Source organism: Callithrix jacchus, chromosome 22, assembly GCF_049354715.1.
Source record: "Callithrix jacchus isolate 240 chromosome 22, calJac240_pri, whole genome shotgun sequence".
NCBI classification, from domain to species: domain Eukaryota; kingdom Metazoa; phylum Chordata; class Mammalia; order Primates; family Cebidae; genus Callithrix; species Callithrix jacchus.
This window is the reverse complement of record NC_133523.1, coordinates 41,428,790-41,455,786: the sequence shown is the minus strand read 5'-3', so window position 1 is coordinate 41,455,786 and position 26,997 is coordinate 41,428,790. Positions and strand designations below refer to the sequence as shown.

The following is a 26,997-nucleotide window of genomic DNA, read 5'->3' as shown; positions in this document are numbered from 1 at the left end:
CTTCAGCACCGTGGGGCGGGGCCTCGGCGGTGCGAACTGCCATTGCCTTCCGCCGTTGCCTTCCGCAGGGGCACCGTTCGCGGGTGTGTGCGCATGCGTTGAGGTCTCGGGACGCCAATTGGGGGGTCTTGAGTCACTGGCGGCGTGCGGCAGGTTGGGGCGTGGTCGCCGGAGCGGGCGCCGCGCTACGAGGCCGCTGGTTGGCCAGCGCGAGTCACGTGGTTCCGGGCTGCAGCAGCGCGCACCGGTGCGACGTCAACGCAGCAGGTCGAGCTTTCCCGACCTGTTTTCCGCGGCCCGGCCGCGGCTGAGTCCTCCCAGGGTCGGGGTTGAGCGCCTTGTTGAGTCTCTTTGTAGTCGCCATGGACAATTCCGGGAAGGAAGCGGAGGCGATGGCGCTGTTGGCCGAGGCGGAGCGCAAAGTGAAGAACTCGCAGTCCTTCTTCTCCGGCCTCTTTGGGTGAGAACCGGGCTCAGGGGTCGGCCGGGACCTAGGGTGAGAGGACGAAGGAGTCACGGCCGGAGGCGGCGGGTTAGGCACGCAGGGCTCGGGCCGAGGGGACGGAGAGGAACCTGGAATGAGGTGATATGGTCTGAGGCGGCAGAGGGGACACAGACTGAGGGCCAAGGGCTCGGGCCGGGGCAACACGGTTTGAAGAGAGACGGTCTGACATGGCGGAAGGGACATGGGCTGAGGACACACGGGCCAAGGCGACACTGTCTTGAGGCGAGAAAGGGGACTCAGGCCAAAGACAGGCCAGGGGGCCGAGGGAGAACCTGGACCGAGGGAATACGTCCTGAAGCTTTGGAGGGGACTGGCCTGGGGGGGACGGAGGGAATCCGGGAGAGTAGGCAGGTCGGAGGCCTTTCGGAGCTCTAGGGGCATCTGTCTGAAGGCTCTCAGGCGGCGTGATGGGTCCTGGGACTGAGGACGCCCTGCCCGAGGGACTGACCTTTCCAGTCCCCCAGGGCAGTGGATTTGTGGGGGGTCCTGGGCAGTAAGGGTGATGGCTGAAGGAGGCTGACACCAGACGGAGGGTCTCGGGAATTTGGTGATCCTAGGAGTGGTGAAACACATCTGAAGTGTGTGTTGGGGGGTGCCTAGGTTGAGTCCGGCCCTGGTTAGCAGTGACTAAAGACAGCTGAACCAGGGAACCCGCATGATGGAGCCAAGAGTGAGGAGGTCCCAATACTTTGGGAAGCCGAGGTGGGCAAATCACTGAGGTCAGGAGTTGGAGACCAGCCTGACCAACGTAGTGAAAACCCTTCTCTGCTAAAAATACAAAAACTAGCTGGGCCTGGTGGCTGGTGCCTGTTATCCCAGCTACTCGGGAGGCTGATGCAGGAGAATCACTTGAACCCAGACGGCAGAGGTTGCAGTGAACCGACATCACACCGTTGCACTCCAGCCTGCGTGACAGTACGAGACTGACTCCATGTCAAAGAAAAACAAAAAGACTGAGGAGGCCTGGGTTGAGGCTAAAGACTCCTGGGTGGGGGAACACATGGTGGTGGCTTGGCCAAGGAGATGGAGGGGTAACAGGGCGAGACAGAGGGACAGAAAGAACCAAAACGGGGGATCAGAGGCCTGCTGTGTGATCCTCAAGTAATGGTGATGATGATGACAGGGACATGGTGAGAAGACGGATGGGAAGAGGCTTGGGAGACAGAACTAATGCATATGGCATGGCATAAAACTCGCATTCGCTCCTAAAAGCGACACAGCCATCCTCTGAGAAATTCTAGTGGCTTAGGAGTGTCAAGAGGCCAGGTTTGAAATGTGGCTCTGCCACTTCATGACCTTGGGTAAATTGTTCAGTCTCCCCATTAAAGGAGACCTCGAACCAAACCTACCTGCGATTTGCTGTATTAGGATTGAGCCTGGCATGGAGTTAACGTCTCTGAACATGTTAGCTGTTGTTAATGTGACTTTCCAGAAGGAACAGATTTGGAGCGTGCAGAGGGATGAGGGGTTCAAAGTTAGTGTGAGCGGAGAGGTCTGGGAGGGGTCAGAAGAGGGAGAGATGGAGAAGCATGAGTTTGCTAAGAGGAGCTGAAATAAAACACAAGAGGGACCCAGGAGGACTTAATAGGGTGGAGAGGCACATGAGACTCTGGGCAGAGGAAGTAGAAGGGAGCTGGGGAGGGTTTGGCAGGGGGTGGGAGGTGGGGAGTGAGATCTGCGCTGATGGGGGGTCCTGAAAGGATCAAGGGGAGGCTGTGGGAACAGAGAGGAGGCTTGGGAAAGGACTAGTGGGCTTGTAGAGAGGATGATGTGTGGTAGCCACTCAGAAGCAGAGCCTGGGGAAGGTGGTAGGACTGGGAGCGTCTGCAGAAGGCTGGAGAAGGGGGTTGGGGGGAGGGCCTGGGGATCGGAGGAGACCATGGTAGGAAGCTGGCAGAGGCTGGTAAGACACGAAGTGGAGGGATCTTTCCAAGAGAGGAAAGAACGGGAAAAGGCTCTGGGCCTCGCCCCTTGTTTGAGGTTGGATAATGTTTAGCAAAAGAACTTGAAGAACATGACCGGGAATTGCCTGGTGTGGGGAAACATCCGGGGCTGATGGACCATATTGATTAGGTGAAAAATGTTTTCTTTTAGAGGCTGAGAGGAGGGAGAGGGGGTATGTGTGTGTTTTCTTCATAAGGGGAGAAGTTCAAGTGCTGTGTTTGGGGGTGGGACCACGAGCTGGGTTTTTGGTGATGGTTTTCCTGGGTGGCTCTGAGTGTCTGTTCCCTTTGGCCCAGGGATTGGTGGGTACTGGACCGTGTGCTTGGAGGGAGCAGCTAAGTCAGCCCCAGGGCACTTGCTACCTGGTTGGGAAGGCAAGATGAACACCAAACACTAGTAAAGCAGAATTACGGTAAGGAAGGCCTCGATTATGTCATCCGTGTGAATGGCTGAGCTGAGAGGAAGCAGCGGGAGCTGCATGGAGGCTTCTGGTGAGGAGTGAGCTAGGCCCCAGGGAACGCCCAGGACTTGCTAAGGGAGTGGGGCCGGGGAGGGTGCTCTAGGCAGCAGGGATGGTGCTGCCGAGGTCTAGCGTGAGGAGACGTTCTGCCTGGAAAGACGGGGAACTGAAATCCAGAGGGACCAGAAATGGCTTCCTGGGGGAGAGGGCCCAATCCTGGGGAATGAACAGGAGTTCTGGGGTGCTCTCTGGTATGGAGGAAGTGTGACTGAGCATGCCTTAGGAAGACGAAACACAGAGAGTTCCATGTTAGACCGTAAAGGTGGAAGCGGCACGTAAGGCCAGACAACGAAGGCCTCGTGAGCAAGGACTGGGCCTGGAGGAGTCACTGCAGAGCCCCAAGGAGGCTAAGGGAGGCCCATCCTGGAGGGTTCCCGTTTGCCTTCTAGAAAGGACTGCAGCAGCTGGTATGGGGGAGAGTGACAGCAGGAGGCTGCTGCAGTGCCAGTAATACTAGCACATGCTGGTTACTAAGTGCTCACTCTGACTCAGGCCCAGGCCTGGGCCAGGCTCTACCTGCTGATGGATCGGATAGATTTAGTCCGCACAAAATCTCCAGGAAGGTAGAGAAAGCCGGGGGCTTAGGAGAAGTGACTCTTTGCCCAGCCCCACAGTAAGTGGGAGAGGCAGCATTCAAACCCAGTTCTGTGTGATTCCAGAGCCTTCTCGCTTAGCCCCTTTGCTGTGCCACCACAGTAGTTTCTCCTGAAGGTTCGTGACCATCTCTGGGCACTACACTCAGGAAGGATGTTGGCAAACTGGGTGTGTTGGAGAGCCGCCACCCTCCTAAGTGTCCCCATGGCAGTTTACTCCAAATATTTGAAAGACAGAGCTGGTCGTTCATCCCAGTTCCTTCCAGCTCCAAGCAGAGCTGACCTACGCTCTGGTGCTATGGGGGTGTGAGTGAGGTGAGGGTGGAGGGCAGGGAGGATGGGAGGCTGGCCTGACTAGAGCTCGTGTGCCTGGGAACGGGGAGCACAGCCAGAGGCCAGCTGGGGAGGACCTGCTGGCTGGGTGGGACTCACTCAGGCTCCTCCTCCTCTCTGATCTGAGTTTGCCTGTGTTCAGCATTTCATAACCCACCTTTATTCACGGTCCTTGGTAGCTGCCGGTACTGGAGAAGGGAGTGTTGGGGTTCAGCTTGTCCTTGGTGCCTCTCTTTTCCCTTTTGGGCACCCCAGCAATGACAGCACCCCACATTGAGGGGCCTCTGGTCCTGCCAAAGGGCAAGTCCAATAGCCTCACCCGGGCCGCAAGGCAGTGGGCGTCAGTGCTGCCGCCTGCCTTGGTGCTCAGATGCTGCCCTCGCTCTTCATTACTTCCGGGCTGCCAGATGCTAGGGGGCTTTGACGCACCAGCAGCCACCGAGGGCGACGGCACCAGCCAGTTAGGAGAAGCTCAAAGCCATTCCCGTTCCTCCCTTTGGTGATGGGGGAGCCGCTCAAACTTCTGCTCTGGAAGCAAAAAGACGGAGACTTTGTAACTCCAGCACGGTGAGCCAGCGGCAGAGGGAGACGCTGAGTCGGGCGCACCAGTCCCCCTCCCTGCTGTGTGTCTCCTGGTGAATCCGGAGTGCCTTCTGTGCCCTGAGGGGATTGTGCAGGTTCTGAATGGCAGCTCTGTTCCTTGGGGCTTTTCCTCATCCCTGATGTCTCCCGGCCACCTCCACTGGCCCCAAAACAACCAAAATGAAAACTTCTTTGCTCTTGGATACACACGTGTAGAGGGAGTGTCTTCATCTGTGAAGCGAAGAGCATAGTCCTCTCTGTTTCCTCAAGTGGTTCTAGGGATACATGAGACGCTGCGTGGGAAGTGGTACGGCACGGTGCCTGGCTAAGCTGATGCTCACTAATGGCTCACTATCGTCCTCACTTACGTATTGTCATAGGAAGTTGAGCTGGAAGCGCTGGAGAAATAGGTGGCAGGGTGTTCTGTGTAGAAACTGCATTCCTAAAGTCAGATCTTGACAAAGCAATTCCTGTTTCAGCCGCCAGCTTGCCTGTGCAGGGCCTGCCCAGGGTCTTGGCGGAGACTGGTGCGAGCATGAGCTTCCAGATGTCCCTCCAGACGCCTTCCTCTGCAGAGCGTGCGGAAACACCAGCGCCATTTCCAGTGGCACCCTGGTGAATCACAGTGCCCTGCCATTGCCAAGATCCACAACTGAAAACTTGGCATCTCTTGCCCAGTCTCAGAGTGGAGTCTTTCCTGAGGGCACACAAGGTTCCTGGGGAATCCGAGAGTCCCTGGCTTTCCTGCTGGATGGGACTTTGATGCCTGGCTGTGCAAACATTTCCGTCTCCTCTTTGGGAAGGGGCTACTGAGAGACAGGGGTCTTTGAGAACACCTTTTAAGAAAAAGGAAGCACATTAGCCCTTGGGCTGTGGTGAAGTGTAATCCCATTGGCATCTAGGAAGGCATCCATATAAGAAAATAAGACAGGCCATGTGGCCAGTGAGGTCCTGGCTCTGAGCCTGTCATCTTGAAGGGCTATGGGCCTGTGTGCACTGTGAGCATCGTGGAGTAAGAGGTGGGGCAGTGGGAGGCCAGGACTCTAGAAGCCGAAGGAGGAGCAGCACTTAGCTAATGCGGAGGTGGCCATGCTGCGATTCTGAAGTAGGGACGCCTGCCTGGATTCCGCCCTCTGCGGGGCCTGATGAGAGGGATGCTCTCATTTACTGAGCGCCCACAGTGTGGCTGGGTCTCCGCTGGGCACGCTGTGGGGTGCTGTCTTCGGGATGGCTCATGCTTCAGCAGTGGAGGTGTGGAGCCTTCTCTCTAGTTACAGATGAGGACGCACAGGCTGGCATGCGATGAGCTGGCACTGAGGCCAGGCCTGTCTGACTACTGTCATCATTTGTTTTCTGTAATTTTTATCACCACAAGCAACTCTAGAATTCCCGTTCCTGGGCGGCAGGCGCCCCTCTGAGCGTGTTTCTGTTCCTTTGTATGAGAACCATTTGAGCACCTTTTCATTCTGCACTTGGCGCCACTATTGAGCGCACGTCATCTCTAACCCTCACAGAGACCCCTCCCAGCTCCAGTTCGTTGTCTCCGTTGTATTTCATTTTTCATTTTTGAGAGACAGGATCCTGCTCTGTTGCCCAGGCTGGATGGAGTGCAGTGGCGCCCTCCTGGGCTCAAGTGATCCTCCCATCTCAGCCTCCCGAGTAGCTGGGACTATAGGCATACGCCACCATGCCTGGCTAATTTTTAGTAGAGTTGGGGTCTCACTCTGTTGCTCAGGCTGGTCTCAAACTCTTGGTATAAAGTAACTCTCCTGCTTCGGTCTCCCAAAGCTCTGGGATTACAGGTGTGAGCCACTGTGGTGGCCATGCTTCCATTTTATAGATAGAAGAGTGGAATCTCAGCACTTTGGGAGGCAGAGGCAGGAGGACTGCTTGAGCCCAGGAGTTTGAGACCAGCGTAGGCAAGGCAGGGAGACCCCATCTCTTAATGAAAAAAAAAAAAAAAGCCTCGGATTACTAGCCCCAGGTTGGCCACTGGGCAAAGCACCTGAAACGGACTTCAGCCCAGGTCTCTCCACCCCAGAGTCATTCTCTTTCTACCCCTTGTCCTTGCCCAGACAGACATGTCACAAGAGGATCTGGTGGCGATTTCAGAGCTGGGCAGTTAGCCTGCGACACTTTATTCTTTCACCATTGTTACCCAGGGCCTGCGTCAGCACTGTGGGGAGATGGGAAAGCAGAGCCGGCCCAGGCCCTGCCCTGCAGGAACTCATACCCTGCTCCATCAGGCAAGGCCCACTGCAGAGCAGCAGGAGGCAGCGGGTGGTTTAACGCTTCTAGGTGATGCTGGTGACGGTGCCTTCAGGATGCCAGGCCCTGGCAGCTCCGATGCAGTCAGCTCCGATGTAGACTAGCAGGGCTGGTGGCCTCCGGCTCCCTGTGCCAGGGTAGACCCTGTACCATGGGCAGCCTTAACTTTTTCTGACGTTCCTTCTGCCTGTTGGCATGTTACCGGCAGGCTGGGTAGGGAGCTTGCCTTGTTCATTCTCCTTTGCCTAGAGGATGCTCCACACAGCTCCAGCAGGGAGCAGCCTCTGCTTGTCAGATGAGGGAAGCCTGGGCAGCACAGTCTCCCTGGCTCATTTAATCTAGAGGAGAGGTGGGGACAGCAGGGACTTTGTCCTCTCTCTTCATTTTCCTGAGGACTCTTGAGCTTGGGGAAGGGAGCCTTCCTGATCACTGAGTGAGAGGCAAGGGCAGGACTGGATCTCCAGGGCCCCAGTCCTCTTTCCCAGCCGACTAGGCTTGGGCAAGCCCTCCACCCTCTCCAAGCCCCAGCTTCCTCCCCTGTAAAGCAGAGGCAGTACCCAAAGGGCTCTTGTGAGGCACTGCCGGGATCCTCCTGGCACAGTGCCTGGGAGGCCGGGAGCCCTCCACACCAGCAGTGATGAAGACGTGGTCTTGAGAGCTATGCTGAAGGCGGGCTCACAGGGAAGACACATGCATGTGACTCTGCACTGAGGGCTCTGGCGGGAGACTCAGGGCAGTGGGCCTTAAGGCTGAGGAGGAAGCTGTAGGCCTGTCGCTGTGGCTACCATCGAGGCAAAAGGGACAGAATGAATCCAGGACCTGAAATGGGGCCTGACTTTGTCCACCCTGCCTGGTGAGCTCTTTCGGGAGCTGCAGGTGGTGGGTCAGGGCATGGTGCTTTTCTGGCAGCCAAGGAGTGCCTGGTGGATGGAGGAAGGAAGGATGGGGGCTGAGACTCTGCCCTGCAGAACCCCCTGGCCCAGGTCCCACCAGGTGTCTGTGCATTCCTGGCAGCGCCAAGCCTTCCATATGGCAGTCGCTGAGGTTGGTGGCTATGCTTGAGAGACCTGAGACTGCTTCCTCCGCCTTGGAGGGGGAGAGAGCAAAGCCGAGTGAGTAATTATAGACAGCCCTGCATCAGGCAGCCCAAACCAGTTCCCTCTATTCCCAGAGCGACTCAGAGCCGTGGGATGGGAGGACTGAAGCAGAGGCGGCTTGGGGGAGGTCAGTAGGGGAGGGACAGTCAGCTGTCACATGCGCTGCCGCCCAGGCCCTCAGGGAGGAGGCCCAGCTAGTTTTTCCTTTCATGTACTGCTGTTATCTCCTGGCACATAATACATGCTCGGATGCCTGTTCCCAGGTGAATAAATGTATCTGTGAATGGCTTCATCAGGGTCTTCCACTGGAACCTAGGCATATCACTTTCCTCCTTGGGGACTTCACTCCCGATTCTGAAAGAAGAGGATGGGACTCTGGAGGTCTCCCATCATCCCCTGGCCATGGCAGTGGGCAAGACCACGGTGTACAGGGGAAGGAGGGGCTGGCCTGGGGCCTGAGCTGGTGCTAATCCCTCTGGCCTTTCCACCCCACGGTTAGAATCAGTGACCCCGTGCTTAGCCTGGGATCATAGAGTTTCAGCCCGGGGAGCCGGAAGGCCCTGTGTCTGTCCTGTGTCTGCTCTGTCCCGCTGAACTGAAATAAACCTGGCTGGGGTTGACTCTGCTCATTGCTGATGGCCCGCTGTGGGCCGCTCAGTGACATGGGTCATTTCTGCTCCTCCAGGGTCTGAGCTTTTTCAGAGTGCATGGAGCTGGATGGGACTTAGTCACACCGACAAAGGGAAGGCTGAGCTGGGGGACCTCTGGGGTGGGTAGACCTGTGATTAAGGTCTGTGAGCATGTCCCTTTAAGAGAACATTCCAGAGAGGTCCTCCTGAGGGTTTTTTGCAGCCAGACCCCACAGGACCCTTCAGGATTCTCTGCCAGAAGATTTTGAAAGTTTCTTACATCTCCAGGGCCAGGAATGGTTCTAAAGAAGACACTCCAGGCTGGTCGCTGTGGATCACTTGAGGTCAGGAGTAGGAGACCAGCCTGGCCAACATGGTGAAACCCCATCTCTACTAGTAATACAAAAATTAGCCGGGCAAGGTGGCACATGCCATTAATCCCAGCTACTTGGGAGGCTGAGGCAGGAGAATCCCTTGAACCTGGGTGGCAGAGGTTGCCATGAGTCTAGATCGCGCCATTGCACTCCAGCCTGGGCGACAGGAGTGAAACTCCATCTACAAAAAAAAAAAAAAGGAGTCCCTCCAAACTTCTGGCCGGGGTGAGGTGGGTGGGGGAAAACAGGGTACAGCAGGGTGAGTTTGGGAAGAACACATTGCTCAGGGCACTTCCCGGGGACAACAGAGGGTGCGGGACAGCACAGCCCTGGAAGGCACAGGGTAGGCCAGAACCTTACCTGGCATGATGTGGATTCGGGAGTCCCCATCCCTGTCCCAGCCCGCCCACCCACCCCAGGGGCATTTGCTTGCTGACAATGCCAGGCCTGTCCACTGGTCACTGGTGGCTGCTTTCCAGGGGGTCAGTCTCAGTCAGTTTTTCCTTCTCAAACTAACCTGATTAGCTGAGTTACCAGGGACCCCCCAAACCCCAATTGTTAAAAATCTCAATTGCAGGCCCCACCCACACCTACTGAACAAATCCCAGTGAGTGTGGCTGTGGGGCTCTGGTCTGATAAAATGAGCACTTCGTGTGGTTCAAAGGGATGGGCAGGTTGGACACACTGAACCCGCAGTGCAGAGGGAAGGAATGAATGCTCACGTCCCAGCTCCCAAAATTACCTTTGCGCCCTCCACAGCTGTGGTTGGTGTGGACAAGTTTACAGGTATAATGTTGGGCCAGTTGACACGGGATGTGGAACGGATGGTGAGGACGATTTGTGTGGCTTTTCACTGGAAAATGCCCACCCCTCCCTTTTCTCTTCCCTAAAAAATAGGCTAAACACTAGTCATATGAGTGAAGAGAGAGTCTGAAATCCATTTGGTGGGACTCATGAGTGTGTGGATTTTATTCTGCTGATCATGTGGATGATGGGAGTTTGAGCAGTTAGAGACCACAGACCTTGTGGGCTAAGCCTGGTTGTATTGTTGAGGGCAGAAGGAGGCAGTGGGACTTACGGGTTTGAGGTACTAATGGGGTCCCCCAAGTCAGGAGGAGGTTCATTATGTACACGTGGAGGTCGAGAAGCCACGATGAAGCTGCCCAAACAGGGTGTCCTTTATGATTTTAAATTCCTGTCTAGCTCCAGTACATCCTTACTGTTGGACAGTAAGTGTTTGGGGGCTTTGCTGTTTTGAGTAAGGCTGTGCTGAACATGCTTGTAACTTTTCTGATTAGTTTTTTAGGATAGATTGCGAGAAATGTAATTCATTGCTGGACCACAGGGCCAAATAGAAATCCTAACATTTAAAAATATGTATGTGTATATATATATATATATTTTTTTTAATTGGTAAGATATGCAAATGGGGAAAAAATGCAGTACATACTCAAAATGCCCAGTGAATAAGGCTGCCTCCCACAGCTGGCCCTCCTTCTCCAGGCTCTACCTTAAAGAAAAATGCTGTTGCTAGGTTTTTATGTATTTGCCCAGAAATATCCTATGTTTATGTAAACATGCATGTTGCTATTCTTCTCACCCTCTTTTTTTTTTTTTTTTTTTTTTTTTTTTGAGGCAAGGTCTGGCTCTGTCGTCCAGGCTGGAGTGCAGAGGTCGATCTTGGCTCACAGCAGCCTCCACATCCCAGGCTCAAGTGATCCCCCCACATTGGCCTCTCCAGTAGCTGGGACTACAGGTGTACAGCATCACACCTTGATAATGTTTTGTAGAGATGGGGTTTTACTGTGTTGCCCAGGCTGGTCTCGAACTCATGAGCTCAAGCGATCCACCCACCTTGGCCTCCCAAAGTGTTGGGATTACAGGAGCCATGAGCCACCGCACCCAGCCCACCCTCTTTTTTTTTTTTTCTTAAAAAAAAAAAACACACACACACAAATGGGAACATTTTCTATGGAAACATTTCCCATCTACATTTGAAAATAGTAGATAGAAAATGTATATGTATGGCTGTATCATATGCATGCCCAGCCCTGAATTGGTAATGACACACTCTAGGGCTGCAGTCTTCATTGAACAGCCACAGAGCACGAGGCATGGGATTGAGGCTCTCTGCGGAAGCAACTCGATGTCTTAAACTGGGCTAATCCCCCAGAATGCTTTGCAGTCTCCGGGGAAAGGGGATTTGTAGAGCACCAGGGACCCAGTGGGCCTCCAGCATCCAGGCAGGAAGTAGAGGAGGCTGTCAGAGGCTGGGCTTGTGGTGGGGTCAGGAACTCTTCGCTCCACACCCCTCAGTGAGTACCTAGTTTTCCTCCTGGAGGGAGCCAGTGTGCCTGAATTGAGTGTGCCATTGTATGCAGGGGTGGGGGCCACAGACACCTGAGGGGTGGGGCCCTCATAGGGGAAGGGTGAGGGGTGGGGGCCGGGTCTCCACTGGCACTGGAGCAGATTTCTTGCTTTCTCCTGGATACCAGACTAGATTGTCTCCTTTTTTTCTTTCCTTTTTCCCCAGAGGCTCATCCAAAATAGAGGAAGCATGTGAAATCTACGCCAGAGCAGCAAACATGTTCAAAATGGCCAAAAACTGGAGTGGTATGTGATCTCCGCTAGCGCTCCTGCGAGGGGCTCTCCTCTTCCCTCCGCTTCCACTCCCAGAGGCCTGCCCTTCAGGGCCACTTCTCTGTTACCGAGGGCCTGCTCTCTAGCTGTTTTGTGCCTGCTGGGTTACTTTATACTCAGGGTCACGGGGCCTTGAAGAAAGAACAAAGAGGATGGGAATAAATAGATTGTTAGACCTAGATAAACCCGTGTGGATTGCTGAGCTCATAGACAGAGTCCTCCCTAAATTCAGAACCTCAGGCTTCCTGGGAACTTCCTTAGTGCCTCCATCAGCGTCTGAATTCCAGGCTGCAGGAAAGGTTCAAGTGCTTCCAGTAACAACATGAATCACGGCTGCTGTTTACCGACTACTGAGTGCTCATCATGTAACTGCATTCTCACCCTAAGGGTTGGTCTGTTAATATCCCCATTTTACAGAATTGGAAACTGAGGCTTGGCTTAGTCTCTCGTCCAGGGTACCAGGACTAGTAAGTGACAGAACCAGGATTCAGAAACCAAGGCTCTGACTGCAGAGCCTGAGTGTTTGGCCTGCCCCAGTGAGGCAGGAGAGCTTCACAGAGGAGAGGGGTGGGAGGAGCCCTTTGAGCTCAGAGACGCTGGGGATCTGTTTGGGGCTCCCTGCACGCCCAAGAAGTCCAACAAGCCAGTGCATTGAGCCCATTGGAGGCTCATTTCATAATACGTCTTGCATGTCACCAAGATTGAGTTAAGGAAATACAGCAAGAGACCCAGTGTTAGAACGCAGGGAGGAGCTTCCTGCCCACAGCGGAAAGGGAGTCTAATGGCGGGACCCTGGAGGCAGGGCGCAGAGGTGCACGGTGAAACTGATGCTCATCGCTTTTGAGAATGTTGTTGGTTTCCCAAAAATTCAAAGAGTTTTTCCTGAGTTTGCACAGAATACCTTGTGGATGAAGCCAAATGTTCTGTGTATTTTTATGCTCTCAAACTAGGAAAACTCCTCTAGAGAAGAAATGCTTACTTTTTAATTACACAGGTGTTGCTTTTCCCTCAAAATTTGTTACCCCTGCTGCCCTACTCTTGGAAGAAAAGCCCTAGGCCATTTTCCCCCTGATACTATCCCCCCCTTTTTTTTTTTAATTTTATACTCAGATTTGGAGCTCTTAAAAGTAATAATGAAATCATGTAGTGAAAACATGGAAGGCTTTGTTTCTTCTGCTGCTTGAAACTTAAGAGGATGGGGTGAGGCCGCCTGGTCCTCTTCCACCTCAGAACCTCTGACTCAGATTCAGCTGGAGGAGAACGAAGGGGAGAAGCCTCAGAACCGAGCTGGGGGTGGTCGGAGCTTCACGAGGAGGAGAGATGCTGTTGCCTCCCAAACGTCAATTTAGGAGGTGTGAGGGCAGAGTGGCTTGGGACCCACGGACGCTGACCGTGTGCAGAGGAGCACAGGACACACGAGGCTCCAGGCGTGGTCTCTTCTGCCCTCTGCCCGTGGGCACTGGTCTGCATGCATTCATTCTGGGTGTCCACATCCTGTTTCCCATTCTGGACATGCAGCTCCTGGAGGGAGGGAGCCGGCTCTGTATTGTCCGCCCCCAACTCCATGAGCCTGACAATTTGCACAAGTGCCTCGTCCATGGGGATCTGCAGGGAAGGGAACAGAATGTGAACAGAGGCAGAGGAGTTGGGAGAATTTGACAGGAAGAGCTTTGGGGAGCTGTGGAGAAAGAAGCAGGACTCGGAAAGGGGAGTAGATGGGAAGGTGTTAGTGATTGAATCTCAGTTGCCCCTTGCTTCCCAGAACACCCCTCCCCAACCCACCCCATGATTCAGCCTGCACTTGCCTTCTAGTGGTGGTTCTGGGCCCTGTGCTTCGAGGTGCCCCTGGGCAGACGGCCGAAGCCAGAAGGTGCAGGAGGCGACCTGGCTCTGTTGAATCTCCAGCTCAGCTCTGTCTGTGCTTTGGAGCTTTTTAGAAGTGGAGGCCCTGGAAATGCTGGCATAGCTGAGTTTAGGGACATGGCATTTTAGCTGTTCTCACTCTGGGGCTGAGGGGCTTCCCTCAAGGCAGCTGGTACCCTCAGAGACTGTCAGGTGGGCCACCAGAAGCCTCAGCCCAGGAGCCAGCAGACGTGACATCTAGGCCTCAGTAAGGGCTCGCTCAAGTCAGCCTCGTCCTCTCTTGGGGGCTCTTTCTGCATTCTCAAGAGCCCGACCTACCTCCCAGGGCCGTGTCTCTGTGGCCTCATAAATTGTGGAGCCCCCCCTGAGGCCGGGACCACCCTTCTCTTCTGTTCCAGCTGCTGGAAACGCTTTCTGCCAGGCCGCGCAGCTGCACCTGCAGCTCCAGAGCAAGCACGACGCAGCCACCTGCTTTGTGGATGCCGGCAACGCGTTCAAGAAAGCTGACCCCCAAGGTGAGGGCCTCCACGGGCCACATGGGCTGGCTGCCCGGAGGGCCATCATAGCACCCTGCATCGGGTCCTCGGGTTTCCTGGTGGCTCTGGTTTTTTCCAGTGGCCGACATGTGATAGGCTGGCAGAGACGCACCTGAGGCAGAGCAGAGCGCTGACTTCAGAACTGGCTCCCTTCCTTCCGGTTGGCATTCCCGCGCGGCTGAAGTCTCCGCCCCCCCAGCTACTGTGTGGGTGCAGCTGATTGCCCCTCCCCACGCCCAGAGCATTCGGGAGTGGGAGTTCCATTGCAGACCCACCGCCTGCCGGGGAGAGAGGAAAATCTGTTCTGTTGTCAGAATTAACACGCAGAAGGGAGCGGGGGGAGTTCTGAGACCAGCCAGGTAGGAGTCGCTGCCGAAAAAGGAGCGGAAATTAGCCCAACCTGGCTTCCCTACATCCTGGGGAAGAAGTAGAGAGAACAGAGCCCGAGATGTCGTTGCCAGAGAACAAGTTACTTAAAATGAGAGTGTGTTAGGGACAGAAGCCCAGTTTGGGGCTGACTCATGGTGAGAAAACAGTGTTTGTCCCCCAGGGTGCCTCCTGAAGAGGAAACACAGCCCAGTGATTGCCTGGGGCGGGAATTTTAATGTATTTTTAAAATCTTGGTGGGTACAGGTTGCTAATTAGCAAGCACAGGCAGTTTGTAAAAATGACTGTATACTGTCACTGTCCTCTCAGGAGAATGGAAAATATATGAATCTTTAAAAATAATCAAAAGTGTCGGGCAGTAATCAAAAGGGTGGCGCATGTCTGTAGACCCAGCTACTCGGGAGGCTGAGGTGGGAGGATTGCTTGAGCCCAGGAGTTCTGGGCTTTAGTGTGCTGTGCAGTTCGGGTGTCCGCACTAATTTCAGCATCAATATGGTGACCTCCCAGGAGCGGGGGACCACCAGGTTGCCTAAGGAGCAGGGGTCAACCAGCCCAGGTCGGAAACAGAGCAGGTCAAAACTCCTGTGCTGATCAGTAGTGGGATCGCGCCTGTGAATAGCTACTGCACTCCAGCCTGGGCAATATAGTGAGACCCCCGTCGCTCAAATAATGCTGATAATAATAATCATAATCACAATAACGAAAAGGAGCCATGTAATCTTGGAATAAAGGCCTATCCTTTCCAAGAGAAGATGGGTTTACAGCAGTGCAGGGAGTTTTCTCCACGGATCAGTAAGCCCCGGTTCACACGCCGTGTTGGGGAACTGTGTGCATACCCCTTTGTCGTGGTCTGGGGTGTGAGTTTCCAGACAAGGATGGATTTGTGTGTTGACCAGTAGCTCTTCTCTGTCCTTAGACTGGCCAGTGGTTCCCCACCAGCTGGGCATCTCACGAATTGGCCTCAGTGATCACACGGTGGGGCTGAGGCCTGGCAAGAGGCTGAGGAGCAGCCTTGTAACTGGGTGGGCTATAGAGCTGACCTGGCTGGCAGCACTGGGCCACAGCAGGCTGCATGGATGATGCAGTGACGACCCCGGGAGACCCTGGGTTGGTTGTAAGCTTGACTTACCCGGGGAGTCTCCGTGTCTTCCATTAAGCTGCCCTGCCAAGCCTTTCCTTCTGCTCCCCAGGAAACTGGCTGGCCTAGAGGCGCTGTCTTAGCATCTGTGCCGTTCAGCTGCTGCCCCATCTGGAGTGACTGGAAGGACTTGCTCTGGGGCAGCGCTGAGCACCAGGCTGTGGAACAGTGAGCGCCTTTGCTCTTTCAGCAGGCCCCTCCCTTCCTGCAGCAGGCTCTGCCTGCCAGTGGGATGTGGTGAGCTTCCTCCCCTGCATTTGATCTGAGCTTTTCTAGCCCTCTCTACAGTGTGTGGGCCGGGAGTCTGGGTGTGGCCCTTCTCTGGAATTAGGAAGCTCAGAGGGTGGCTAAGGACTCCAGCGGGTAGGAAAGTGTAAAGACGATGCCGCATCGGGGCACAGAGGCCAACTTGCGCAGACCTGAGGCGAGGAGCGGGTGAGCTTGGCTGGGGGAGAGCTCTTGGGGAAGAAAAGGAGCAGTTCTGACAGGAGAACCTCCCCTGGGTAGAGCTGAGAGCAGGTTCCATGTCCGGAGCCCTAGGGGCGTGGTGCTGAGCAGGGAGGGACAGCGTCCAGACCTATAGCCTAAAGATGCATGCCCCAGGGCACATTGGCATGAAGGGCAGCAGCTGCTTTGTGTCTGAGGCCAGTCAGTCCTCACAGAAGGCCAGGCACGTGGCTCATGCCTAGAATTTCAGTGCTTTGGGAGGCTGAGAAGGAATCCAGGAGTTCAAGACCAGCCGGGACAACATAGTGAGATCCTATCTCAAAAAAATGCCTCACAAAGAATGTCATCTAGCAGCTGTGCGTGGCTCAGCAGCACACGAGGTGGGTGGTCTCGGAGGACCTGCCTCCCCTGTGGTCTTGGGCAAGTCAGTCTTTTGGGCCTCTGTTTCCTCATCTGTTAATGCAGAGACTACTGTGAGGTGAGGCAGTCATGCCTAGCGCGGCACCTGGCGTGTGATAAACTGCCAGTCAGGATACCCTTGGCTGTCATCAGTCCAGGGACCTCTGCCTACCCTGGGCCCCCACGGTCTCTGCCCTTGGCCAGTGCGTTGTGAGGCAATGCTGAAGGCCCGATTTGGAACCTCGCCTGGCTTCCCCAAGCAGGTGACTGACTTCTGGAGCCCTCCTTATCACTGGTCTCCTCAGCAGCCTAGAAGGCCTCTGTCCAGGGTCAGCACTTCCTCCAGTAGTCCCTCCAAAGGACCCCCCCACCCCACCCCAAGTGGCAGCTGGAGTGTTCCTGAGGCCCGGCTGGGCTTCTATCATCTTCTCCTTCTGCAGAGAGGTGGCCTGCTGCCTCCTTGATGGCTCTGGGTGGGGAAGGGTGATGCCCATATGTGTCATTGGTTCCTCAATTACCCAACCACCACTGCTGCTCAGGGCAGACTCGGGCCAGGGACGCCTCTACCGGGGTCTGCCTGATAGCTGGGGCTGGGGCCAGTGTGTGTACCTGGGGCAGGGAAGGGGCCTGGCCCCTGCTTGTCCCCCACTTCCTCCCTAGCTGCCGTTTACTGGGTTCCTACTGTGTGCCAGATGCTTGGCATCTTTGAACCCATTTGATTTATTTGTGCAATTCTGTGATTTGCCCCCATTTTACTGAGGAGGAGACAGCCAGGTGTGACGGGGGGAACTTGAGAGAGGCAGAAGTCAAGCTGGGCATTGCTGGTGCAGTGTCTGTGGGGATGGGGCTGGCCTGGGCTGCAGCTCCCCCACTTGGGCTGGATTGCGCCAAGCCCCTTTCCAGCCCTCTGTGGGTGGGTGGAGGAGGGCCGGGTCATGGAGCTGGGTGTTGCTCCGCCTCTCGGGATGCCCAAGGTCTGGTGACCCGAGATAAGAGCAGCAGTCGTGTGTGTCAGCAGCTTGTCCAGGAGCCAGCTGGCCCGGGTGTCTCTGGCAGACTGCTGCTTTCCAGGCGTGGAGGGGACTTAGCCCTGTGAGTCCATGTTGCTGCCGGGGATAAGCTGTCTCCCTGCTGCTACTGCAAGGGCTGAGCCATGCTGACGGTGGGCGCTCCACAGCCACTGCCAGCAGGCCCACGTGGCAGCTGTGGGTCTCACTGTGGAGTGAGAGCAGCCTTTGCCGCCTCAGCCCGCAGGGAGCCAGGTTGGTGTCCTGGGTGTTCTGCCCAGGACAGGGAACCAGTGAGCAGCCCAAGGGCGCCAAGTAGAGTCTGCAGCCAGGTGGGGCAGGGCAGGGCAGGGCAGGGCAGGGCGGGGCGGGCCAGGTCAGGCTGCTCACCTCACTCCAGCTGCTACTCTCCTCTGGCTCGGCTCAGCTGTTGCTTCTGGGCCCACCCATGACAGAATGCGTGTGTCTTCAAACTGCCGGGTGTAGGCTGTGTTCTCTCGTCTGCCCCTTTTTGCCCCCTTTTTTCCTTGTTTTTCCTCTTTCTGCGGCCACAGGCTCTATCTGTCAGGTGGGGAACCTGGACTGAGTGGTGTGCATTCTCTCAATCCCTTTCGGATCCCCACGGGTCTTTCTGAGTTGGACAGAATCTCCAGACCTCTGGGGCACCCAGAGGAGCGCTTATGGGCCCCACTCTTGATATGTCGGAAGTAGGGGCTGGACTCCTGAAAGCCCAACCATAGGCCTGACTGAGGCTAAGAGCCTTTGTTCAGATGCCTCCTCACGGAGAGGAGTTGGAGTCCCATCCAGACTGTGAGCCCCTTGAGAGCAAGCCCAGGTCCGTGGGTTCTTGGAAGCACCCTTGTCCCAGGCGAATACAGCCTGGGTGACATGGAGGCCCCCACGGTGACCAGGAACTTTCAGATGCTCAGGCTGCAGCTCAGAGCCCACGCCCTGTGGCCTGCCAAGGCTCCCTGCCTTTCCTTCTCCCACCCCAGGCCTCCCTCCCTGCAACACCCCGTCCTCCTGAGATGCACTAAGATGGGGTTTTTAAAAAATACCCCTTGAGAGCTCATTTCTGCCAGCTAGAAAATGCCTCCCACTCATGCTTTTCTCCCTCCTCCAAATAACTTGTCAAAAAAAAAAGCCTTCCCGAAATTTAAAACCTTGCAAGAGGTAGTACAACAGAGCCCAGTTCTTCCTCAGTGCCATTCTGGTGTGTTCAGTCAGGCTCTTTGGCAAAACCTTTGAGGAGCTGGTGGGTGGCAGGGCCAGGTTAAAGGGACAGAGAGCAGAGGGTTCCCAACTGCCAAGATACGAGGAAGAGGGGCGGTGGAGAGTGCACCCGGGTCTCGGTGCTCACGGCATCCAGCCTCATGCCAGAGGTCCAGCTCCTCCTGGTGCAGGGACAGAGCTGCTCAAGGTCCTGCAGCGATGCTGGCAGAGCCCAGGGAGAACCTGGGCATCCCTGCTGCCACCAGGACCACCTCAGATGTTGGGCTTGGCCACCTCCCATGCCCCCTTCCCCTTTGCCAGCAGCTCAGTTCTTCAAGAGCAGGGCCTTAGAAGGTCTGGCTTAAAACATCCGTGAGAGTCTGGCCATCAGCCCAGCCCGGCACTGCTGTGCCCTGTCCCTGGGGTTCTGGGAAGCTGGCAGCATCCTGGCAGAACGAGGGGAGAAGGGCTCCCCCGATCTCGTGTGCCCAGCAAGTCACAGCCTGCAGAGTCAGCTCTCACCAGGTTTGCTGGGCTCAGGAATTCCGTCCCTTCCTTCCAGCCCCTGGAGAGTGTGCGGCAGCCCTGGCAGTTCTGAGTGCCTATTGATCTCTCTGCCGGCAGCCAGGCGCGCCTGCGTCCGCCTCCTCTCCTCGGCTTCTGCTCAAACGACTTCACTTTCTCATTTCTCTTCCCACCTCCCTTTCTCCCTCCAGAGGCCATTAACTGTTTGATGCGAGCGATCGAGATCTACACAGACATGGTAAGGGCTGCTTGCTTGTCCTGATGCCCGCCCGCCCCAGAGGTCTTGCTGCATTGCTCCAGCCTGTGTCCTCACCTTCAGCACCCCCAGTACTGTTCTTATTCTGTGGCCAAAACCAGTTGGGGAGAGGGAAGTGGGAGCTGGGGGCATTGGGTCACCTGGGCTGGCCTGGGCCGGCTGGGTCTTCACCTAGCTCCCCACCAGCCTGATGGCCCCTCTCTCCACACACCTTGCCTCCAGCCCTCCACAGGCAGTCATGGTTTTCATTCATAGAACTTAGGTTATTGAGCTGGGCACAGTGGCTCAGGCCTATAATCCTAGCACTTTGGGAGGCTGAGGTGGGAGGATCTTTCGGGCACAGGAGTTCAAGACCAGCCAGGGCAACAGAGCAAGACCACGTCTCTACAAAAAATTAGCTGGTGTAGTGACATGCACTGCGGTTCTAGTTCTTGGGAGGTTGAGGCAGGAAAATCACCTGAGCCCAGGAAGTTAAGGCTGCAGTGAGTTGTGATCACACCACTGCACTCCAGCATGGGCGTTTTGTCTCAAAACAAAAAAAGAAGTTAGGTTACTGTAGAGGGAGTGTCCAGCACTTTACCTTGCCCAGCCTTCCCACAAGTGTCACATTTGATTAGCATCTTGCAGCAGGCCAGAGGGGTGGGCAGAGCCCACAGGAGACTCAGCACTTGCCCTGCCCCAGGGGGCTTTGCCAATGACAGATGCAGAACAGAGGGGCAGCTGCCAGGCAGAGCCAGGGTGAAGGCCCACCCAGGGTGGGGCTTCTTCCAGTGCTTTCCCTTTTTTTGTTCTTTGTTTTTTTGAGACAGAGGACGGTCTCTCTGTCATTCATGCTGGAGTGCAGTGGTGCGATCTCCACTCACAGCAACCTCCACCTCCGGGATTCAAGCGATTCTTGTGCCTCAGCCTCCTGAATAGCTGGGATTACAGGCACGAGCCACCACACCCGGTTAATGTTGTATTTTTCATAGAGAGGGGTTTTCCCCATGTTGGCCAGGATGGTCTTAAACTTCTGACCCCAGGTGATCCACCCGCCTCAGACTCCCAGAATCCTGGGATTGTAGGCATGAGCCATCGTGCCTGGCCGGCTCCTTCCTTTTTGCCTCTCCACTTGCCCCGTCTGTCTCAGCCCTCCAACCCCAGGCAGGGGCATGAGCCCTGCCCCCTTGTGTTCAGGGCAGTGCTGCAGGGATGCCTGACTGGAACAGTAATAGCAGCTGCCGTTTGTTAGGCCTGACACTGCAGGTGGTTAATCCACAGCCCCGTTGTATATCGGAAGAGGGGGTCAGACTAGTGACACAACTTGCCTAGGGACACGGGGCTACAGGCAGGAGTCGCCGAGACCAAAGCTGGTCTGGCTGAGCCCAGGGCCTTGCCCTTTCCTCTGCACCAGCGGGTGGCGTTGGGCCAGCCGGGCGGGCACCTGGTTGCTGGGCAGAGGCGGATGGAAGGTGCATGGGCTGGAACCTGAGGCCTCCCTGGGGAGCTCTGGGTGTGCATGGAGGAGGCTGACAGGTGGCTGTTGGCCTGGGGGCAGAGCTGGTGCTCTTGGCAGGGGTCTCAAGCCCTCCCTCCCATCCTGGTTTCTCCAGAGCCTTTTGCCAAGTGATTCTGGGCTGGTCCTTCTGCCTCTCTGGCCTCTCTATCAGATGCTTCCTCAGGGCCAGGGCCTCAGCCAAGTGCTCGTGCTCACATCCTCTCTGGTATCACACCATCTGTGCCCCCGTGGGTCGGATAGAATTAGGCGGAGGCCCTGGAGTGGCTTGCCCAAGGTCACCTGCTCAGCCCAGCACGCACAACCAGGAGTGCTGGGGCCCTCCGTTCTCACCCGTGTCCCCCCCTCTCAGTGTCTTCTTCATGTCTCCTCGAAGGCGTGGCTGAGGGGTGGGAACCTGAAGGGTCATGGGTCAGCAGGGGTGCAGGGCCAGGCATGCAAGAGCTCACCAGGCACAGGCAGCCCCTTCCCGTGTTCCCTCTAGGGCCGATTCACGATTGCGGCCAAGCACCACATCTCCATTGCTGAGATCTATGAGACGGAGCTGGTGGACATTGAGAAGGTGAGTGGCAGCAGGGCCCTGCCTGGGCTGGCAGCCAGGACCAGCGCGGCTCTGTCTTCTTCCCACCAGGGGACTCCTCTGGTGTCTGAGTGCTGAGAAGAGAGGGTGGGGGACCGGCAGAGGTCAGGTAAAGGGGTCTGGCTGTGTCCCAGGCAGGCAGGGCGGAGGGTGTAGAAGCTGCATGAGGCCTCCTCTCCCACCGCTGCTCAGCTCTGAAACCTGCCCCCGTGTCTCCCCAGGCCATCGCCCACTATGAGCAGTCCGCAGACTACTACAAAGGCGAGGAGTCCAACAGGTAGCCCCCTTCCTGCCTGCCCCTCCCCGCAGGGACCACCACCACTTCCCTCACTCCTCCTCCCCACACAGCTCAGCCAACAAGTGTCTGCTGAAGGTGGCTGGCTACGCCGCGCAGCTGGAGCAGTATCAGAAGGCCATTGACATCTACGAACAGGTGGGGAACAGATGGCGACCCTGCCCGCTCTCAGGACATGTGCCTCCTCCTAGGAACCAGCACCTTGTTTTGGAACCACCCCTCCCCCAGCTCGCCCTCTGCCTCTCCCGATCCCCTCAACCCCATCCTCAGCCTGGCTGAATGTTCTCCACCTATGACCCTATGCCATGCTGGCACCCTCTCCCTGGCTGTGCCCCTCCCACACCCCATGCAGAGTTTCCTGGAGGGATCCAGAGTGAGGCTGGCCAAGAACAGAGTCAAAGAGAGAACGGAAAGAATTGCCAAGGGGCCCGGGGTGCCTGTGGGCACCCTACCCCATGACACAACGGTCCTCATCCACAGTGAGCGGGAGGGAGTGTCACATGGGCTCCTTGCAGTGTGCACACAGCCCTGGGTGATGGCCGAGAAACAGGCAGGCAGCTGGCCCCGGGGGAGAGAGGGGCGGGCACCGCCTCTCATGTTCCCGCCGCCTGCCACCCCTCTGCCCACCGCTGTGCCAGCCTCCCGTTGGTCCTGACAGCCAGACTGCCTCCTCCCCACTGTCTCAGGCTCTCGGGAGGCCCACGGACACCTGGCTACAGTCTCAGCCACCGTCATGCCCTGATCTTGGCTGCTCACGCACTGGCCACTGACCTCCCCAAGCTGGTTCCTGGCTCCCTGCCATTAGGGTCCTGGGTTCACAGGCCCTCACCCCAGGACACAGACCCAGCTCCCAGCTGGCTCCCGGTGCTTGGCAGTGGCCCTGGCCCTCTGGCTGCTTGCCCTGAGCTCACAGTGCTACTTCATGGCTGCAGGTGGGGACCAGCGCCATGGACAGCCCCCTCCTCAAGTACAGTGCCAAAGACTACTTCTTCAAGGCGGCCCTCTGCCATTTCTGCATCGACATGCTCAACGCCAAGGTAGTGCGCCCCGCGCCGGCCAGGCCACCATGTGCCTATCACCAGGCCAGAGGGGGTGTGCTCGTCCCTCACGCCTGGCCCCTGCCAGCTGGCCTTTGGAGGAGGAGTGTGGTTCTCACCGCTGTGTTTCTGTGCTGGCGTCACCTGCCGCTGGTCCTGGAGGCTCTTGCGGGTCTAGCTCCTGCCTTACTGTGCTCTTTCCTTCGTGGGTACACTGTTTGAATCCTCACTGCACCCCATAAAGTCAGCACCATTGTCACCTCATTTTATGGGTGAAGATGCTGAGGCTGGGACGAGAGTTTGAGGCCATGTGCGTAGGGACCTGCAGCTCAACGTTCCAGAGCTTCGTGACTGCCGCTGTAATGCCTTTAACTGGAGCTCACATGCCCGCCTGTTTTCAGGGCACTTGGCAAAAGGGGCCAGAGAGGGCAGTGGGTCGAGGGCATGGCCAGCAGGAAGGAGCCAGAGGGTTGGCACTAGACTTTGCTTGGCTGGAGTTTTCCCACCATTGCCTGGCAGGAGCACAGAGCCCAGGATTTCCTGGTCCCCCTGGCTGCCCAGCCCCTGCCTCACAGCCCTTCCGAGCCCTGCTCTGCTGTGACCACCAGCCTGGGCTTTGCCAGACCAGGTTCACATCCCCACCCTATGTCTCACCGTGCCCTGGGCACGTCACTGCCCCTCTGGATCTGTTTCCTCCCTTTAAAAAGGGTGCTCATCATTATTTGACCCTCTCAGAGTCCTCAGGAAGCACCAGCCCCGGGCCTGGCATGGAGGATGTGCTCATTTGCCTGCTGCCCCAGCTGAGCCAGGTGGGAGGAGGCAGTGGGTACCTGCCTGGGGAACCTTCCCCCTCCACCCACCACTCTCTGCAGCCAGGATGGTGCTGAGCTCAGCTCCGGGGAGGTACTGACAGGCACAGAGCCAGGTGACACCTGAGGCTTGGGGAGGGGCGTGCAGCGCTGACTCAGTATCACCAGCCATCCCCAGGTCCTCTCGGCTGCCAGGCCAGCAGCTCTGAGGGCCCTCTCATGACTGACTCGCCCTCCTCCCTCCCTGCTGTCCAGCTGGCTGTGCAGAAGTATGAGGAGCTGTTCCCAGCTTTCTCTGATTCCCGGGAATGCAAGTTGGTGAAAGTAAGTGCTGAGTGCTCCAGCCTCCCACTTCTCAAACCAGATGCGGGTGGCCAGGGTTCACGTGGGACAGTCACTGAGGCTTGTCCAGTGGTTCTCAGAGGGTGTCTTTGTGTTGTTTTCTTTGGCCAGTTGAGTCTCCATTTTCCAGATGAAGAAAGTACAACTTGGGGAGTGTTAGAGCCCGGGGTGGGCTGGGTGGACACACACCACACATGACATGCACACCACACATACACCACACACACCACACATGACATGCACCCCACACACACACCACACATGACATGCACACCACACACACACACCACACATGACATGCACACCACACATGACATGCACCCCACACACACACCACACATGACATGCACCCCACACACACACCACACATGACATGCACCCCACACACACACCACACATGACATGCACACCACACACACACACCACACATGACATGCACACCACACATGACATGCACCCCACACACACACCACACATGACATGCACCCCACACACACACCACACATGACATGCACACCACACACACACCACACATGACATGCACACCACACACACCATACATACCACACACACCAAACATACCACACATACCCCCACAACACACATTCCACACCAAACATGTACCACACACTACACCCACCACACACCAAACACACCATACACACATCACACACACACCAAACGCACCACACACACACACTAAACACAGCAAACGCCACACACATACCAAACATGCCACACACACTACGCACATACCACACATATCCACACACACAACCAAACACCCCAAAACACACCACACACACCCACACACCTCCACCACATATATACCACATACACACACACACACACACACACACACACACACACACACTGTGTGATACTCCGTGTCGGTAAGGTTACCCCAAGAGCTAGCCGTTTGTGATGAGTAGGGCAGCAGGATTGCAAAACATCCCTACGCAACACACCTGTACCCACACCGACACCGACCAACCCTCTCAGAGTCCTCAGGAAGCACTAGCCCCAGGCCTGGTATACAGATAGTATGGGCTTGATCTAATCCAGGCCCGACCTCAGGTCAGCCTGGGCCCCTGACCCCTCTCTGCCATTTGCTTACAGAAATTGCTAGAGGCCCACGAGGAACAGAATGTGGACAGCTACACCGAATCTGTGAGTGGCCAGCGTAGGGGGCCAGGCCCCTTCACAGGGATGGGTCCCCTAGGGAAGCTACCCTTCTCAGACATGCTGTCCCCTGAAAATCACCCATTTTTATCTAGCCCCCAGCCCACTGTGAATTTCTTTCTCCAGTCACCACAGAAACCTCACAAGTAGCCCCAAGAGGTATAGGGAGTATTCTCCCCATTTTATAGATGGTGGCACTGAGGTTGGGGAGGTCAGGAGGCTCTGCCGTGGCCCCTCAAGGCAGAGTTGGGGTTCAGAGCCACATCTCTCTGCCCCTGAAGGCCAGGGTTTCTTGAGTTCCCCAGGCGAGTGTGAGAAACTCTCACAGTGGGTGCCTTGGGTGCCCAGGAAGCACAGACGGGGAGGGAAGGGGTGAGGAGGAAAGTGGAGCTGAGGACACGGGAGAGGCGCCAGCTTCCCTCTGCCTGGTGGAGCCGCTCCCGGGCTCAATGCTGCCCAGTCCTGATTCACTCCTCTAGTGGCACATGCCAAGCATTTCTCCCCTGGTGTCCATCGGGAATGTGAGCCCCTAACTGAGGACAGCGAGCAGAGGCCATTCAGTTCCTCCTGCCCCCGACATGGGGTGGCAGCCCAGCCAGGAGCTCAGGGAGGGAGGCCCGCAGGCTGTGGCTTCTCTCCTCCGTGCCCCATGGCACTTGGGAGTAGCCTTTTCCATATCTCTAGGCCTCGGTTTCCCCACCCATTCAATGAGGATACTGGATCTTTTTTTTCTTTTTTTTGAGTTGGAGTCTTGCTCTGTCATCCAGCTGACATGCAGTGGCACAATCTCAGCTCACTGCAACCTCTGCCTCCCGAGATTCTCCTCCCTCAGCCTCCCGAGTAGTTGGGATTACTGGCGCCTGCCACCACACCCAGCTAATTATTGTATTTTTAGTACAGACAGGTTTCACCATGTTGGCCAGGATGGTCTCGATCTCTTGACCTCGTGATCCGCCCGCCTCAGCCTCCCAAAGTGCTGGGATTACAGGCTTGAGCCACTGCGCCCAGATTTTATTTTTTTAATTAATTAATTAATTTAGATTTTACTTTTTATTTCTGTAGACCTTTATTTTTATAAGCTACAACATCTTTCTCCCCCAAGGGAAACCTTGTGCCGGGTGTAGTAAAGACCAGAGGGAGCTGCCCTGGCTGAGTTGGGACCTCGAGCCCTCCCTCTGCTCCTCAGGGGTGACAGGGACAGATCTTAAAAATATTGGGACACGGGCCCTTGGGCTGCAGGGTTGGGGACAGGGAGGGGCACGACTGGTCTGTCACCAGGTGTGCCCGCAGGTGAAGGAGTATGACTCCATCTCCCGGCTGGACCAGTGGCTCACCACCATGCTGCTGCGCATCAAGAAGACCATCCAGGGCGATGAGGAGGACCTGCGCTAGGCCCGCCCTGCCCCGGCGCCTGGCTTCCTGTCCTGCCTGCTCAGAGAGAGGTGGGGCCGAGGCTTGCTGGAGAGCTTCCCTCCCTTCCCACCCAGGGAGTCCCGAGGCCACAGTGGGCAGGCGGCAGTGAGGGTCAGCATGCGGGGTGCCAGAGGCCCAGGCTGCTGGCCAGGCAGTCACCCTCTCTTCTCGCTACATCCCTTGCCCGGTCCATTTATTTAAGCCCCCAAAGGTGCCCTTCACCCCAAAACCCAGCTGTACAGAATCTTTGATACCTATTTGCTGGGGTGCTGCCGGGGGGTTGGTGTCTGGCTCCCCATCTCCTGACCAGCTGAGTTGTGAGGCTGGTTTCTGTCTCAAACTTTTGTCCCCCAGCCAAGCCCTGAGCACATGTAGCCTCTGAGACTTGCTGTCTCTGCTAGAGAGAGGCTCCTCTTCCCCCAGCCTCCTGCAGCCCCGACCTCTCAGGTCAGACCCCAGGCCCTGGAGCTTAGGGGGTTGTCCCCCACTCCAGCCCCACGCCTGCCCCCTCCCTAATGCTTTGAGGTTTTGTTGGTTGGAAGGTGCAGCTGGCCCAAGAAGGAAAATAAAAAACAACACTTTTGCATGA

General features: G+C 56.4%; 1 protein-coding gene across 6 annotated transcripts; it reads left to right on the top strand.

Annotated features, from left to right (window-relative positions):
- The first annotated feature begins 211 nt into the window (after positions 1-211).
- On the top strand, positions 212-26,997 carry NAPA (NSF attachment protein alpha). 6 transcript variants are annotated; one of them, XM_078360238.1, is made up of 12 exons: positions 212-460; positions 2,746-2,861; positions 11,379-11,458; positions 13,747-13,863; positions 19,191-19,237; positions 21,235-21,312; positions 21,552-21,607; positions 21,679-21,763; positions 22,558-22,662; positions 23,727-23,795; positions 24,933-24,983; positions 26,286-26,997. In XM_078360238.1, the coding sequence occupies exons 3-12, from the start codon at positions 11,431-11,433 to the stop codon at positions 26,385-26,387; spliced, it is 738 nt and encodes a 245-aa protein (XP_078216364.1). In that variant the 5' UTR covers positions 212-460; positions 2,746-2,861; positions 11,379-11,430; the 3' UTR covers positions 26,388-26,997. The 6 variants fall into 6 exon arrangements, with proteins under 6 accessions (XP_078216364.1, XP_035142021.1, XP_035142020.1 ...); XM_035286130.3 differs by having other exon boundaries at positions 26,274-26,997; XM_035286129.3 differs by lacking the exon at positions 2,746-2,861.

Coding starts and splice junctions, on each gene's coding strand:
- NAPA (XM_035286128.3), top strand. CDS start 363: ATGGACAATTCCGGGAAGGAAGCGGAGGCGATGGCGCTGTTGGCCGAG. Junction 21,313..21,551: donor AGCTGGTGGACATTGAGAAG/GTGAGTGGCAGC, acceptor GTGTCTCCCCAG/GCCATCGCCCACTATGAGCA. Junction 22,663..23,726: donor TCGACATGCTCAACGCCAAG/GTAGTGCGCCCC, acceptor CCTGCTGTCCAG/CTGGCTGTGCAGAAGTATGA.